This window comes from Buteo buteo, chromosome 18 (assembly GCF_964188355.1).
Source record: "Buteo buteo chromosome 18, bButBut1.hap1.1, whole genome shotgun sequence".
In the NCBI taxonomy this organism is placed as follows: Eukaryota; Metazoa; Chordata; class Aves; order Accipitriformes; family Accipitridae; genus Buteo; species Buteo buteo.
In genome coordinates this window covers 26,754,828-26,772,290 of record NC_134188.1, presented here as the reverse complement: position 1 = coordinate 26,772,290, position 17,463 = coordinate 26,754,828, and the positions used below count along the sequence as shown (strand labels likewise).

The window sequence follows — 17,463 nt, the reverse complement described above, 5'->3', positions numbered from 1 at the left end:
ATGGCTACGTTTGATGCAGGATCAGGTACTTCGGGGTTTGGGCTTCTTGCAGGCACAGGAGCAGACAGGGGAGGCAAAAGTTTGGGCTGTCACCTGCGTACCCCTATTTTGAGGAATAATATCACACAGAGCTCCCATTTCTCCCTGTTTTCCCTCTCTTTGCTCTTTTATTTGTATTTTCTTTCCTTCATGCTCCTCATCCCATCCAGAATAACAGAATTGGCTGGAGTGGGCTCGTGTCACTTCTCAGTTGCTTGTGACACTAACAGAGAAATCCAAATGAGCCATACTGCACTTTATTGTGAGGCTCATTCCTCAAGAAAGCTGTTTCTGCTCCCAGGGAAGTCAGTGGAAGTCTAATTAGTCCCAGACGTTTAGTAATAACAAGCACTTCCTTTTGGTAGAGCCAAACAAAAGCAGTGTTAAAACCGTTAATTAAATGGGTTTGGCTCTGTCATCAGGTTATTAACTAATTCCAGTCATGGCAGCCAAGCTAATACTGGCTCTTAGAAAGAGATAGAATCTTGCCATGCTCAACATGAACTCAGTGTGTGGCTAAATTAGCCCACGTCTGGGCGCACAGCTCAGCTTGCTTTCGCACCGAAGGAAAAGCTCACCAACTCCAGCATCGGGCTTCCAGCTAATCCCTGGGCTTGCTGCTCCTGCCAACTTTCTCCTACAAGAATAAGAGCTTGAGCCAATGGCTAGCATTGGCTTTCATCGGTGTTAGATCAGGCCCTATCGCTGCTGACTCGTTGTGCAAACGCTTGCCTGCACCTTCAGTAGATCTCCTTGCTCTCCCTTGGTTGTACTCGAAGATGCGGAGCAGCTCTCCCTGCTTCAGTACCAGAAGGTAAAGGTCTAAGGTGGAGTCTGAACACCACAGAAAAATAGGAAGACATAGCTTTTAATCCGTGGAGCATTCCAAGCTGGTGCTTTAATATATTCACAACCCTGTGCTTTTTACAAAATTCAAAGGTGTTTTTATTGTACAAAATTCCACAATGAAAACTACCAGCCAGTTTCTTACATAACTGCTTTAAAAATAGAATTATACACCCTTTTGTAGTGTGTTAATTTTGACATTCACTAGCTGGAAGAAACAGAAATGGAGCAGCAATTTGACTTTGAGTTATTTACCTGGACAGGTTTTGGTTTGACCTCTATTTATGTGCCTTAACGTACAGTTCCTGTCATTAACCGAAAACCTGATATAGCTCATTTCGAAGCCATTGAACCCCGTTAGTAGGTCAGGCTCCCACTGTCGATGAGCTGCTTTTCTCTTCAAAAGTGTGAATTAGCTGTCAGAGTACGGGACATAACATATGTCAGTGTCAGCTTTTAGCAACACAACAGGTTGGCCATGTCAAACCCATCACAGAATGAGGACCCACATAACTTTTATTGCAGCCAGTCCTCTAGACCATAATATTTTTTTAGGGAGACACAGTGGACATCTGATCTGAATAATGGCCCAGGACTAGTTTCCCTGTGTATTGTTTCACACTGGTATCTTTACAACACCTTTTTGCTGTCTAACCTCCTGTGACCTTTAAAAATAGATATATTATTTATTTGCATTGAAATGCAACTGTATGCAGTGAGTTCCCAACAGTTTTCCTTAGAAATATAAACATTTCAGTCCAATGTTAGCTGGTTGAAAATCATTCTCCAAGATTTTTCTTTTAAAAAGCGTTCACCCCAGAGATGAATTTCTTCACATTAAACCCAGTTAAATATGTATTGCACACGAGGGGCAAATTTCTTCTCTTTGAGTTGAACTGTGGACCTGTGACCTTCTGAGCAGATCTGGGTAATGTATAGTGCAGCTGTTTCACGCCTGAGATTTCTCTTACATCCCTTGTGGGTATTAAGTGCCAAGACTAGTTGACCTCATCAACCTCTCATGTCTTGCCCCAGTGGCTGGAGCAACATACTACAAGCAAAGGGAGGTATCCAAAGAAGGTTCCTCCCACCAAGGTCTTTTTGTTTCCATGGTCAGCCATGAATTTTCTAAATGGCAGCCATGAGCGCAATGGACGCAAACCGCAATTTCCTTTTTTAGCCAAATTCTCATTGTTTTGGAACTCATGGGAGATTTGCAACCAACTTCAAGGAGTGAAAGATTGTATTTTGGCCCACCCTGGCGTAGGTTTGTATGATTTCAGTTTAAGAAGGGTTAGGAGCTAAACAGTTAGGAAAAAGCAAAGCTCAGACCAAATCAAAATATCTCACGGATACACATAACTTTGAGAAGGGCTTTCCTACTCAGTTGCTGTCATCAATGACTGTCATAAAGTGACTCAGTTAAAATGCTCAATTTGCATAAAGTCTTTCTGTGAAGGTGACATCACAAAGTATCTCTGAGCTTAGTGAAAAGTCTCAAGACCTTAGAGGGCTTTTTCTTTTGGTCTAGTTTAAATTACATATCCCTCAAAACAACAGCAGGACTTTACAGCGGCCTCTGCTACCACTGTATAAACTTTTTCAAGCAGATCTGCTTGTGAATGAAGCAAGTGCAAAACAGGGGAAATTCTCCTTTCAGTCCCTGCAACCAGCGCACTATAGTGGTGCAGTTCAGGGGCACTTTGAAACCATCTTAAAATCCACAGTTAAAAATCAAAGAGGAGAATTTTACCCTTCATTTCTACACACTGGCAGTGTAGCACCTGATTTCTTCGGTTTTCAAGGCATTTTGTGTTCCTATGCTTTAAACTGATGGCTAAAGTTTTGCCTGCGGAAGCAAAAAAATGAACCCACGCCAATGATGATCACGGATAAAACCAACACAAATGTTAATATAATAAGGAAGTTGATTTTCTTCAGATCCTCTTTTTCACAGTCTTCTGGTCTAATGTTCCTGATGTACATTTCTTCCTGGTACCCAAAATTCTGAGTGTACTGGCACGTTAAGTGCTCCACGTTGGGGATCTGGACATTTTTGTTCTGGATCATCGATGAAAGCCAGATGTTTCCACAGCAGTTGAGTGGGTTCCCAGTGAGATACAAGTTTTTAAGGGAATTTTCTAATGCTAAAATATTGCTGTTTTGTAATGTACTAAACCTATTGTTCCGTAGGTCCAGAACTTCCAGTGGAGAGTCACTACCCCACTTAGGCAGCCAGTTCAGCTGATTTTCAGAGAGGTTTAAATGTTTAAGGTGACTAAAACAAGGCAAGTCAATATTTAAATCTATCAGGCTATTGCCATGTAAATACAAATATTCCAGAGACTTTTCCAGTCCCGATAATGCTTTAACTTCTATTTTCAGTCCGGGGTTCAAGGAGAGATCCAAGACAATCAGAGAGGTCTTGTAGAAAGTGTATGCTGGTAGGATGGTCAGCATGTTGTCGGCTACGTACAAGTACTGAAGAGAAGGAGAATCGACAAATGATACACAGCCACTTTCCTCTCCAGCAAGTCTTTGCTTCGCTAATCCTGAGTACATGCTGCAAAGGCTGATATTATTGCTCTGTAGATTAAGCAGTCTGAGGCTAGGAAGACTTGAGAAGATATCAAATTGTAGGGTCTGAAGTTGGTTGTTCTGAATGTAGAGCTCCTTCAAATTTGACAACGTGCCAGCGTCTAGGAGAAGGTTCTGCAAAGCATTGTAGCTCAAGTCGAGGACAGTTAGGGAGATCAATGCACTGTCGTAAGTTACTGCAAATGCCTGAAGACAGTTTTTGCTGAGATTAAGGGTGTGAAGGGACAACATTGATTCAAAGAACTCATCCGGAATAGATTTGATTTCATTATAACTTAAGTCTAAATATACAAGCTGGGATAGATAAAGAGAACTTTTGTTTCTACTTTGCTTCTGATCAAGAAGATGAAAAGAAGCATCTAGCCATTCGCTTTCCATATAGTCCATTTTATTATGAGAGGATTCAGCAGTGAGCTGGATTAAATTCTTTGATAAATTCAGAGTTACCAGTTTATTTACCTGGGGAAAGACTGGGAAGTGAAGCAGTTTGTTTTCACTCAGATCCAAACATCTTAAGCTATATTCATTGTCTGACTCTGCGGTGTGGAAGGTCTCAATGCTATTCCTGCTAAGGTCAAGTATCTCCAGCTGCCTGAGGTTGAAATCAGAGATGCAAGTAATTGAATTCATGGAGAGATTGAGTTTGGAAAGGTTCACTAGAGTCTCAAAAGCACCTTCTTCTATTTCCATGATGATATTACTCTGAAGATCTATCTCCACAAGATTGGGAGATCCCTGAAACATTTTGTGTGATATCATTATAATACTGTTGTCTGCCAAGGAAAGATACCGCAGTGCTGGAGCTTGTTTAATGAAATACTCAGCCATCCCATTGTACAGACTGTTGTGGGACAAGTCCAGTACTTCCACCTTGGGTAAAAGTCCAATCCCTTCTGTCCCATTCTGAGCAAGCTCATATAAGTGATTGTTGGCTAAATTTACTTCCAGCAAACTCGTCATGTGTGCAAAGACTCCAGGCGTGATGAAGCTTATCTGGTTAGAGCTTAAATCCAGGCACTGGAGGGAAGTGTAAAATGATAACGGCATTTCAGGGATGCTTTGAATCAGATTTCCAGACAGATCTATTTTGTTTACATTCGGCTGGAGCTCACGAGGGATTTGGTGGAGGTCTTTGTTGTGGCAAAATGCCTGTGAGTTTGCCTGCCAGAAAAAGAGAGAAAAGGGGTTGTCACGTGACAAATGGAAAACATCTTTGCATGAAATATAAAGAAAATAACATTCAGCATCCAGGCAGATCCTTCTTCTGAAACACTGATCACACTTCTTTCTCTGAGCATTCAGACAGCAAGAACAACAATCCTAATGCTTCTTTGCAGCTAACAGCACTCATTTCATTTTAAAGACATTTCTGACTTACAACAGTAGAGAGTTTTATCTGCATGTGGTAACTACTAAATGTTCTCCTTTTTGTACATTTCTCCCAGGCTCATTTTAATAGTTCCAAGTGAAAGAGTTGTGCCCTCTTTCCATTGCAATCAAGCACCATTTCCTCACTTTTGTTCTGATGTTAATTTTCTCAGCTCCATCACCGTATTAGATTTTGCAAACTCTACTTGCAACAGTAAGTAGTACGTAGAAAAGCTTTACTCTGTTGGCAGCATAGGTCCCAAAGCAAGGAGGTGGAGAAATGTATAAGGATCCTATAACACAAACTCCATCTCTCTCCTACTTAGAGACACCCTCAGATATTTGATCGTGTCTTCCTTTAGCCATGGCTTAGTTAAGCAATACATCTTTAACCAAACGGGTCATTCAACAACTGAGACATTTCTGATGCAAATCTCCAAAATCTTCCTGCTTTTACCATCCATGTTTATCCTTTTGTTAAAGCAACAGTTCCCTTCTTGTGTGGGGAGCACACCTTATGAAACCACCCCCACAAGACACCCATGATACGACATGGAAAAGACAAATTATGTAAAGCCAGCTTTTGAGAGGAAAAAAGCTGTGATGTGCAGTGAGGGTCCTGCCTTTCCAGTCCAATTCTCAGCAGCAGGGTAGAGAAAAAACCCAAGTGTGAAAGTCAAATTAATCCTCTAGATGCATGTCTGTTTAATTGAAGCTAGGACAGAATCTGTGTCCAGAGCAGAATTTGGAGTGTGTGTTCATAAGGAACATTGGAAACATGACCATGATCATCCTTGCATAAATGTCAGGCTGTACTTTGTTATTAAGGAGAACATATAGCAGCAGGAGGAAGTGGAATGTGAAAGGCTTAGGCAGCATTTAATTTACTGGAGGAAAACTCTTGTTATGAATGTATTCAGGGGACTGCATCATATACTGTTTGTAGAAAGATCAGAAAGAAAGAAAAAAATCTGTTGAATCTCAACTTCTGTGGAGAAGCAGAATCCAGATTCCATGACGCAAGGCTTTTCAGATATTAAAGAAACATTAAAAGTAAAAAATGCTAAGCCCCATTTGCTTCATGTGAACTTCTAGGTGAATGAAGTGGCAGGTCTGTTTAGGAGAAGTGGGGCAATAGTCAGCACTTTGTGAATCTCTTTTGCATCATGTGAGTTTTGGAGACTGCACAAAAATGTGCCAGGGAAGTGTAAGTGCTCATCCAAACTCTAGATATACACAGGCTGCTCCACAGTCCTTCCCATGATACATCTTTCCCAAAGACCCCAAGTAAATGGCCTATTAAAACCTGAACCCCTTCCTTTTTTTACCTCCAACTCACTCAAATCTCCCCCAGCTAAACAAATTAGGAAAAAAGAGAAGGGGATTTTCTGGCTCCTCCCTGACATTATTTCTTTTCTGCAAAGCCACTGTAGAATTGATCATTTTGAGCTAAAATGTGCACAGAGTTGGGCTTAGCTCCGAGGCCCAAATAACAGGGCAGGAATTCTCTTCCAGCTTGGTTTGTAGAAGAGGGAGAAGCCAGAAGGATACAAAAAGCCAGAGTGAAAAAGCAGCAGCCGCTTTGCAGCCTAAGGCAAATGCCAGGTTTCTTCCCACACTTTGAGCCAGATCTCAACAAGCGTTGAGCACCCTCCACTCCCTCTGGGCACCCAGAATCTTAGCAAAGTCCCCATCCAACTCCCATCGATGCCAGACGGCCGGTTTTCACCAAAGTCAATGGGGGAGAGGTCAGTCCCAGTTCACCACGTAACTTGCAGGATTGGGCCTTTAATCTGCATCCACTGAACCCTCCCAGTGATAAAAGGGACTGATAAAATCTATACCTCCCACTGTCTGCCATTTGTTCCTATAACATTTCTCCTCCCATTTTTTTTTAAACTTTCATTCCTTTTCACTGACTATTTTGATCCTTACTGAATTTCTTATCTAGTCTGTTCTGCACCATCTTTTCTCCCCCGAGGCTCAAACTGCTCAATGCAAGGTAAGATAAAATTTGCCAAAACCCCTTCCCTTCTATAAATTATTTGAAAGCTCCTCCTTTGCCAGTCAACATGAATTAGCAGAAGTATCTTTCTTTGGGAGGTAAAACAGGAACTACTTGAAGCCCCTCTCCTTGGAAGGCAATGTGAGTTAGGAAGAACCTCCTGGCATTTAAGCTGTGCCTTGTGGTCTCGCAAACAGGTAGATGTGCAGTAACTTGTATAATCAGAACAGCTCACTCCAATGTCAGGGGTCTGGCAGGGGCTGTTTCCTTCCTAAAACCTCTTTCATGAGACTTTGGTGCAACGACAGGAGCACCAGCAGTGAGTCAGAGAGGGGCGCGGGTTTCTGATTCATGCCTCTTCCATGAGATCTGGGATGAAAGTTTCCATTTCTGAGCCTTTGCTATTCTAAAGGTGTTGCCACAGGGAAAGTGCCATGTAAAACAGCAAGGCTGTGATGAAAAATAATCATGTGAAGTAAGAAGGACTCTCAACGGACCCATCAGCTAATCCAGTAGCTCCCTCTTTCTTTAAGCTGTGTTTGGATTTACACCTTCCTCCTTCCATTGAACCAAACGCCCAGCGAAGGAAGACGATCAACATCGACATTAGCGATGCTGACCTGTTAATTTATACCAGATGAGCATCCCAGCCCCCGACTGCAGTGTTTTTTCTGTCGGGGCCGAATTTATCCCAGCTTAGTTGCGTAGAGCCTTGGGTTATTGGCTTGATGAAAGCAGTTTACAGTGGAGTGGTAGAAACAAGCATGTGTTTACTTCTCAGCAATCAGCCCGATCTGTGACCCATCAAGAAATGGGATGGAACGTATCTGCTTGGATTATTGCGTGTCTCGCCCAGCCTTCATGTGACTATGATACATGAGACCCAAGCTGTCATGTTTACAGTGGCTTCATCAGTCTTCCCTCTCCAGCCAATGAATTGAGCTACCCAGTCACCTTCCCAAGATCTTTTTATATATACTAGGTCTTAATTTCTCTGGAATTCAGGAAGTGCAGCAATACGGCAGGGTGGGCAGGAATGGAATGAGTCCCATAAGGGAGATGTGTACAGCTAGCAAATTATTTTTTTCCCTATTTTGGAAATTCTTGAGGATTTGTGCTGAACAGCTTCAACGTTCAGAAAAAAAAAAAAAGAAGATAAGTATTTTTAAACGGCCTGTTACAGTCAAAAGCACTTGGATAGGGAAGGGAGAGAGTTCAGCTGTGAATAACATTTATAATATTGTACCAGGTGCTTGCAAAAATTCAGGGAGCAAATTTTGTACTGGAGCGAGAGACTTTGTCACTTCTATTACCTCCAGCAGAAGTCAGGTACAACTCCCCTGGCAGGAATGCTGTGTCAGGGCAGAGGAGGTCAGTCTCCCTGTTATTACAAAAGGGCTGGTATAGATGTATTTCACAGAAAATGCTTTATTTAAAGCACAAAGAACTTAGGCCTGATATAAAGGAGTTGATTTGAGGTCTAAGTTCTTTCTCTGTCTCAGCCACAGAATCCCTGTACAGTCTTGGGGAAATCAGGTCAAATTTCTTTTAACCAGCTCCCCCTTAGAAAAAAACCAGAGATAATGACATTTCTTCCTCCCCTTTTCACGTCCTGTCACTACAACAAGGACAGAGCCTGAGAACAGCCTGCTGAGCATCCACTAACCCAGCAAAGCCCACCTCTGCCAGCACCCAGAGCCCGGTCCTGGGCGAGGGTTCCCTTCTCGGAGACCAAAGCTTTTGGTGCAGTGGCTGTAACAAGGGGCTCCCAACCTCATCTGGGGTCTCAAGGGGCCTGAGTAGGGAGATTACCTTACCATTTCACAGGACATCCCCTCCGTGGGCTGATTGTTAGAGGTCCCTCTGTTCACCACTGCCAGGAAGAAGAGGACGTACAGTTTCATGGTTCTGCAGGTAAAAGTAATTACGGTTAGATTTCAAATGTGACACAGTGGTTGATGCATGCGAAAGCTGGCACCAGATCATCATCTAACATGGAGAAGCACACGTGCGGTGCAATAAATTAACCCATCTCCGAGCCTACAGCACTTACGACCTACCTATGTACCTTTGCATCCCTTTGAGCCTGGTGGGAAAAAGAGAGATTTATATGAGGACTTGAAAGGAAGGTCCAAGGCATTTCATGGGATTGCCCCAGCGTGATTTCAGCTGCTACCCAGATGATCCCCAGGTCACCCAGTGAAGTCCAAGTGCTCAAGCTGGGCAGTGTGTCTGGCATCATGGAGAAAGACATCTCCTGAAGACCGAGTTACCTTCACTCTCCCCACAGAGGCAGCTCAGGTACTTTCAACTGGGCTGGCGTTTTGGGGTGCCAAGTCCTGAGTAAAGCGGACGGGTGCCACTCAGAAACAACGAGCATTGGGAACGGTTTCCATTTCCATCCACAACATTTTCCACTCCTCTTGTCCCAGAGTGTCAAAGAGCTTTTACACACTCATCCAGATTTGTTGAGTTAATATAAATAGCTTAAAGAATGGACTGAGAACTTTTTGTCCAATGTTAGTTTTCCATTTTATACATCCCAGGTATGGGCAGGCTTTTAAATACATTTGAAAGCAAATACCCTACAAAGAGACAGATATAAAATGGAATGGATTTGCGTGAAATGAAGGATTCATCAGAATTTAACTGTTTGGAAAGCACTCCAGAAAAGAGCATAGAAATAACTGCAAAAGGAGCAAACAACACTGGGAGGCCTGTCATGGGGCAATGGGAGAAAAACGCAAATGAAGCCAAGGGAAAGCATTCATCCTTCAAACGCCTTGTTTCTAGATGGACACTGATGAGGTCTCTGGCTGTGGTCACCACTGATGCGAGCTCCAGATATCACTTCTTTATGACAGCCTCTGTTGCAAACATGCCAAATCTATTTGAATTTGTATGGCTTCTTGCAGTCAAATCTGAGCTGGTCCTGCCTGCATCCAGAGCTGGCGAGACACGCGCCAGCTCCCAACTGGCAGCCGTGCAGCAGTGCTTAGCTAGCACTGCTCTTAAGTCTTTCCAGGAGCAAGCGTGCATCTGGCAAGCTCCACACGCACGCCAACCCCGTGCACATGTGCCGCCAAAACCTGGCACCATCATACCGTTACTCAGCGGCTTCCACCCACAGAGCATCAGGAGGCTGGAAACAAAAGATCATTCCCAGCTGGTGGAGATCCCTCCACTCAGTCACTGTTTGAGGGATGCCGCGGATGGCCATGCTTCCGCGCAGCAATGGCAGTTGTTGAACAGCGATGCCAACAGGTTCACTATGGAAACCTGCCCATCCTCCCGTTTCCCAACCAGAGAAAAGAGTTGTGTACTAGGAAGAGAGAAACTGGGGAGGCTTAGACCACAGCTACTCTATTTTCAGGTTGCACATTCCTTCCAGTTCAGGGAAACAACTAATGATGGATGATGATCTGGGATCCCAAGGTGAAAGAGCTTGGAGTTTGTCTTTGGGGCCCAGCAGCAGGATCAGAAGTCTGTTCCCCCCCTCTAAAACAAGACCAAGGATGTTCATTCTTGACCCTTTTCATTCATGTTTGCAAAATACACTGAAGTCACCCTATGGAAGGAGGAATTGCTGATACCACCATCTATAATGTCTCTGTCGTTCCCCCTCTGTTCCTCATTCCCCAGGCTTAGAGGAGTGGGTGCCGCCTCTAAGGAGGAGAAAATGAGCTTTATCATTTGAGTATTAGTTTGCTGGAATTGAGAGAAAAGACAAACATACCCATGATTACAAGGCTTTACTCAGAGCCCTAAAATGGAAATTGTTTCTGTTTAGTCCCAATGAATTAAGCTGAGGAAATCTCCATGGATATTATCCACAACAGGGCACCACCCTGATGGACAACGTGCGTCCCGTGCGCTCTGCGATGTCTTCTGTCACCACACTGCCAGTGCAAAAAATGGTCCCTTTGCTTCTTAAATAATTAACCTGACACAATCCACGGTCTTAACATGCTTTGAAACTTCCTAAATTGTAAGTTTATAAAGCAACTGGGAAATTGATGCATTTGAACACAAAAATGTGATTTAATTCCTTGACGGATCTATAGTAAGGAAGGATGCTGTCCCTCAAGGTGTTTCTTAGGTGGCTGTCACACCCTGAAGCACTAGAAGGCGGTGGTCTCTTCCAACAGGAGACCACGTGGACTCCGTCCAGAGGAGGGTAAGCTACTCCTCAGGGTACAGCACAACCTCCTTGCTCGTGGAGATTCCCTTCCCGAGGTGGTTTTCACTTCAGCTGTCCAGCTGAGGAGCTTTTCCTGCCCAGGTTTTCTCTGGACAACCTTTAGACCCTCCTCAGCAGCACCTAAGGTGACCCAACACTGCGTCCTCTCTGCCCTCCGGGCAGGTCTCAGCCCTCCACCACCTTCTCCCAGTACAGAGCTCAGGGCTCACAGGACCCCCATTGCCCTGGTGTCAGAGAGCATCACCGCCAAACCCTGCCTGCTGGCACTGATGTCTCGAACCACAGCCTACAAAAAACTCTCTAGGAGCAGCAGTAGCAACAACTCGACCTAAAGGAGCTTTTATTGCTCTGAGGCTTTCCCAGAGTTGAAGCAGCTTCGTGCTCGGTGCCAGTTTACTCCCGCTGGTAGCTGTGATAGAAATCCCAGCATACCTCAGAGCAGGATTGAGCTCTGGACCTCAGTGTCACAGCTTCCCACCACTACTTCAGAATCACCCATCCCCATCCACAGCTGAAAAATACAGGTGATTTTAGTGAGTAACACACCCAAGGAGTCTTATTAAGTGGGTCAAATACTTTAGCATCTAGAAAAAGCACGGTACCCAAACCACGTCAGCATATCCACTTAACAGATGGGAGGGCAAAGGCAGAGAAGAGCAATGATTTGCCCCAGGACATACTTGAAACCATGGAATAATCAGGGTTTAATCCCAGTTTGCCCAATTCTCACTCTAGAACAACATTTGCCTCCATCTCTATTCCAATATGAACCCTGAAACCACTTCATAGATGTTGCTTGTAGCTAACAACAGCAGGACCTTCTAAATTTCCCTCAAAGGTAATTTTTGTTACTGCTTAGACAATTAACAGAGACGTTCTCCTGTGCCAAAGAGAGGTTAAATACAAGAGAATACACAAAACACAAACCAAACTCCCCAGGTTCTGATCCTTTTTCACACAGGACTCTTCGCTGCTAAATTAGAGCCTTCAGGGTTAAAAAGAGTGAATATTTCACATTTACCTTGTTTCAAGGGTTTCTCGCATCCCCAAACACTGCTTGTCATGCCTTTTAAAAGCATATCCAGCTCTTCAAAACCGGTTCAGTCCTGGTACCGATGAAATTGTTCTTCAGCTTCACGTTCACCCATTCAGGACACCAAGAGGCTCACTCGTAACTTCAGAATGAAGGCATTTTCAGGGAAATAACCTTATTTGGGACAGTGTCTGCTTTAAATTATGTTGCTTGTCTTCCTCCGGACTCCTCTCCGGGCTCTTGCTGGGTCCTAGCCACCGCTGTGCTCCGGACAGAGTCAGCTACTGTGTGACATCCTGAAGCCCTTGCTCAGGGCAGGCGTTGAGAAATAAGGGGGATTTTTGCCAGAGAAACTGTCAGGATCAGGCCATGGGTTTGCTCAGGGGAATAAGAGACTTATCGTTGCCGATGCCATTGTTTGGCTGCGTGCGTGGTGCAAGGCGGTGTGTTTACTTTAAGGTTTTGTGTCCGCCAGTTACATTCCTGGAGGGTTGCAGCCTCCTACCCCTGCACCTAAATCACTCTCTGCATCATTAGGAAAACAGCGCTCGAGGATTAAAGGTTTCAAATTCACGGCTGGTAAATAGAAAGCCCAGAATCTGGAAACCAGTCCTGGAAGAAATAACTCTTTCTCTTTGCGATGGTCGCACTAATCAGAGTGTGATAGCAGCCTGCTGCAGGATGGGGGTTCGGTGGCAGCTACAATGCACCTGACTTGAAGGGTTTTCCTGGCACGAGGCTGGAATTAGGGAGATTGATAAAGGCAGGGGGGGTCCGAACATCCAGATGAGTTGCTGAATTTTCGGCAGCGAGTACATAGGGCTCAATCTACTGGACAAGCTAGTAAAAACTTCCCATTGCTAAAAGGGTTGCTTTTGTCATGCAGAAGATTATTTCAGATTGCCTGTAAGTTCAGCTTTTTATTTATTATTTTGTGCTGCCCTCTAGGGCTGGAGCAGCTGTCTAATTGCTGGTTTCCTCTCTTTCTTTTGCTAAATAAGTCCCGCTTCTGGAAAATCCACCTTCACATAGATTTCCCCATTGCTTTCTCCCAACTTCACAAGCCTGAACTGTTGCAATGCACTTTTCCCATGGTTGAAATAATATGCTGAAGAGCCGGGCTCTTAGCATCTCATTTGCTTTGCAATGCACCCTGAAATGAGAAGCATAAATGCTATGAAGAGGCAGCAGTATGCTTGCAGGCAGGAGAGGGCATGATTAGGTGCAATGAATAGAAAAATCCACGTTTAGCTCTCAGGAGAACAGTCTGCCAGTGAGATTATCACAACGCTGGACAGGTTCCCCTTGCCTGGGGTCTCATCAGACTAGTTTTGATCACCTTCCCCCAAGCACATAGTGTCTGAGCTTCCCTTGGTCGGAGCTGGCTGCCAGGCTGTTTTTCACTCGATCCCTTTGGCACGCTCCCTAGAGTCAAGCCCTCTGTCTGCAGTTCCCTTGGGGTAAGGAGGAAACTCATGTTGAAGCTGGGGACCGCTGCGGTATCCACAGGATTAAACACCTTTTGGATGCTCTGGGTTTAGAGCTCGCCTTGTCAGCAGCGTGCAGTAACACTTACAACGCGCTTTTGCAAGGAAAACCTCAAATATTTGAGGTCTTAAAGAAAAGAAAAATAAAATACTCTTTTTCTTTCTTTTTTTTTTCTTTTTGTGGAATGGGATCTTTTGATTTGATTTGGAGATGGAATACAAATATCCTGCCTGTAATGAAGAGTAGCAAGCGCCCTGGTTGATTGCCGCATCACATTTTTCTACACCTGGATGTTCAGAGCACTTCGGGAAGTTTGGATTTGCAGGGTAAAAATAGCAGGGTTTTTGTTGGTTGTGCTTTTTAAAAAACCAGCTCTGTTCCTCAAGCTGTTTTACCGACTGGCCAAGCAGCTGTGCCAGCTGAACTGTGAAGAAGAGCCTGGACAGAAACAAATGCTAAAGCAAGAGGGAAGGGCATGCACTGATTCTGCTGCTCAGGACTTTGCTTCGTTAAAAACACAACCTTAGAGGACACCAACTGCGCTGGGAAAGATCAGCACTGTCCTTGTCATCTTTGCCCTTTCCTAAAGGGGATCTGACAGCAGATAGTTTCAAAGACCCCGAAGCATTTGGCTGACCTCCCATTTTCGGTATTTCTGTGCTTTGGGCTACCCAGCAACTTACACCTTAAAGTGTTGTTGAAACGTTAGCGTGGCATGTGCATTTGTAGCCACATCTGCAGAGCAAAGGGCTTCTCCATCGCACAGGTTGGGTCATCTCCATCGGGCAGATTGGGTCATCTCCATTGGGCAGTTTGGAGGATCAAGCTCTTTCTCCCACCTGCACAAAAAAGCAAGGGCTGCCCCATCCCGCTGACGCCGAAGTGTTCGCACCTGAAATCAGGCCCTTCCTGATTTTCCTGTGGTCTCCTCAGCCATCGCTGCCTGCTCGGTTTCTGCCAACGTCAGCTGGATTTCACCCTACGTCACCCAAAGCCGGGGGCACCTCATCAGACCTCTCTTCTCCTCCAAACCCTCTTCCCAGCATGGCCCAGAGCGAGAAGGAAAAGCAAAATCCCAGCCGCTGGCTCTCACGAGCCAGTCTGCAATCTGCTGCGGGTTCCCAAGGGTTTCAGATAAACAAGAATATGCCTTGACGATTACGTGCCTTGAACCTCCAGACCTTTTGGAGTCTGTCCATCCATAACGCCGCTGCTTTCTAAGGCACTGCTTTTGGGTTGAGCCCTGTGTTGAGCCGTATGAATCAAACTCTCCGGAGAAGTAAACAAAACAAGCTCCCGCCTCAGAAAATGGGTCTGAAATGCAAGGGCAGGAGTGGAACAAATCTTGCTCCCTTTTGACTGGAATAGCTCCCCGGTGAGTCAGCCCACCGGGGAGCTGGAGACAACATTAACATTAACCCTATTAAAAAAATAAATAGCCCATGCCATCCTAAGCCACGGCTTTTGTGAAGGAGGAACAGCTCCAGCTCCTGAGACCCTACAACATTGCCGGGAGCCACTTCTCCTGGTTTTCTTTGCTCGTGCCATCTGTCCCGGGCTCGGTCTCTCATGGGCAGATGCAGCCTCCTGCCACTCTGGTGTCAAGTCCACACATCAAAGTAAGGACTCCTGCATCTCCTGTAATCCCAACATGGCTCTTCTCCCGTCTTTTGAAGCTGCTGCCTTCCTTCCTTCCCTCTCTGTCCTCTCTCCACCTGCACCTCTATCAGGTGTCCGGCCAACAGCATTTCCCCACCAAAAATTAACGTTTCCAATTAGTTGGACACACAGGGTTTAGCCAGTTTCCCTACTTTATTCACCTTTTTATCTACTCCTGTCTCTGGGGGAGAAAATGTAAGTGGATGAGAATTGCACGAAACCCACCAGCCTGGAGACTTTGTGAGCGAGGGACTGGGCGAAGGGACAGCAGCACATGGGAAAATAAAAACACTTCCATCCACAAAAAGTGACATGTACTGGCATTTGCAGATTAAACTATCTGAACATGAAATATTCTCCCTGGAGAACAAAATTCCTGGAGAAACTCAACTTCAGGAACCAAAACAGGATCTTTTCTCACCAGCTTTAATCTAAGTGCAGCAAAAAGAGAGAAAAATTGGCTTTTAATTCAGCAATTTTTCTTTTACTGACAGTGGAGTCAGTGTTTGAGAAAAGGTGTACTCAATTTATATGCTCCAACAGGAGATAAAATGAAGTGAGGAAAATTATTTCTGATAGATTTGACTTGCATGTTATTGATACCCCCCCCAAATCCATCCATCACTCTATTAGTAAAAGGCCAAGCACTGATATAGTCACTGAGCTGTAACCATCTGCTTTAAAAAGAGATGACTGATTGTGAATTTTTGTTATTGAAAACTGAAGGATTTCAGCATTTTAGAATAATAAGATGATTTTAAAGTTGAAATGATTATGTCTTAATAAAAAACCAAATTTCCACTGTTGTGGAAAGCTGAACTTCAGCTTCTATTTAAGGGAAACATATCTGTACTTTTATCAAAAATACAACAGGGTTTGGCTTCAGAAAATTATCAGTGACTTTTATATACACTAGGATTTTCTAAAACGTTACTATTTGCAAATATTATCTAAACATTAATTCCTCATGATAACAATCCAGATGCAGCAAAACACTATCAGTAAGTCATCGTTCACCCAAGGTGACATTCAAGCTGTCAGGATCTTAAGAGTAGAAAAATAACCCTGCCAGCTCACACCTCGTGCTCCAACAGGGAGAGTTCAATGACAGTGCTGATAGTAAGAAGAGCAGACGAGCTAAGCAGCATTTTGCCCGTTTTACCTGGGGACTATGTGATTTGCCCAAGGCTATATTCGGATTCAGTGTCGGAGAGCTGGGCGAGCAGCATTTAATCAGTGTACAATGCTGGTCTCTGCAGCGCTCCTGGTTTGGAGTGCTATAATGCAGTAACACCATAAATAGACTAAAGTCCTGTGAAGAAAGGAAAAAAAACCCACAAAACATCTCCCCATCTTCCATTACTGTAAACACAGAGAATAATAACGAAGCAGGCATATGACAGCTGCATTGTTATAAACTAACCGGTGCCTCCTTAACGTAAAGGATCTAACTCGCTGCAGTGCGAGTCCCTGATGGATTAAATATACAGCTGTGTGGATAGACCCATCTACACAGTGTGTTTAGTCAGTTCCTCAGCCTATTCATAAACACCATCTATTTTATTTATACGGTACCTTCCTCATCTGTGTTATTTTTAAAGGCTGCAGCTCTAAGTCACCAGAGCCCCCATCTCTCCCGCAGTCGAAAGCTCAACTTTCCAGCCGGCTCCCGGTCTCGCACGCGTCTCCACGTACCTGCTCTGTGGCTGGAGGAGGAGGAGGAGGAGGAGGAGGAGGAGGTTTCGCCTCTGCTTGCAGCCTTCTGCCTCCCGGACTCTCCCAGCAGCCTTTCCAGTGCAAGCCGAGGAAGAGTTTCCTTGGGGAAGTCGTACCTCTGTTGCATGCCAGCTGACTAAAACTCTGCGAGCTCCGAGAGAAGTTTGAAGTCACAGGGAAAAAAAATACTCCCCATAGACTGGTCCTTGAGTTCATTCCTTCGCAGTCATGAGCTCTTATATATTCCCAGGCTCCCACGAGCACGTGAATACATACCTCCGTAATAGTTTTAAAATGTGTGTGTCCTCTGCGCTTCTCTTTATTTTCCATTTCGTTCATTCAACCTTGGCTTATTTCCTGCAGTTTCTCAGCTGGTAATTATGCTCCTCTCGTATTGACACATGAAACAGCCTGTGAATACCACAAAAAATCCCCTCCGCAGGCTTCGGGGACACGTGCTTGCCTCTGAAGTTCGCCGTGCCTGTCCCACAGACGCGAGCATGTGCTTTC

At 44.6% G+C, this 17,463-nt stretch overlaps 1 protein-coding gene across 3 annotated transcripts; it reads right to left on the bottom strand.

The window, feature by feature from the left end:
- Positions 1–1,069: 1,069 nt before the first annotated feature.
- LRRC32 (leucine rich repeat containing 32) lies at positions 1,070–17,463 on the bottom strand. Of its 3 annotated transcripts, XM_075050225.1 has the most exons (4): positions 14,471–15,809; positions 12,079–13,243; positions 8,674–8,764; positions 1,070–4,644 (listed from the first exon to the last, which is right to left on the bottom strand). In XM_075050225.1, the coding sequence occupies exons 2-4, from the start codon at positions 12,099–12,101 to the stop codon at positions 2,704–2,706; spliced, it is 2,055 nt and encodes a 684-aa protein (XP_074906326.1). In that variant the 5' UTR covers positions 12,102–13,243; positions 14,471–15,809; the 3' UTR covers positions 1,070–2,703. The 3 variants fall into 3 exon arrangements, with proteins under 3 accessions (XP_074906326.1, XP_074906327.1, XP_074906325.1); XM_075050226.1 differs by lacking the exons at positions 12,079–13,243; positions 14,471–15,809 and adding an exon at positions 16,933–17,463; XM_075050224.1 differs by having other exon boundaries at positions 12,079–15,809.

Excerpts from the sequence above, each read along its gene's own strand:
- LRRC32 (XM_075050224.1), bottom strand. The coding sequence starts at position 12,101 with ATGCGAGAAACCCTTGAAACAAG. Across the intron at positions 8,765-12,078 it reads CGAGAAACCCTTGAAACAAG|AACCATGAAACTGTACGTCC; the intron begins GTAAATGTGAAA and ends TTTTACCTGCAG. Across the intron at positions 4,645-8,673 it reads AGGGGATGTCCTGTGAAATG|GCAAACTCACAGGCATTTTG; the intron begins GTAAGGTAATCT and ends TTTTTCTGGCAG.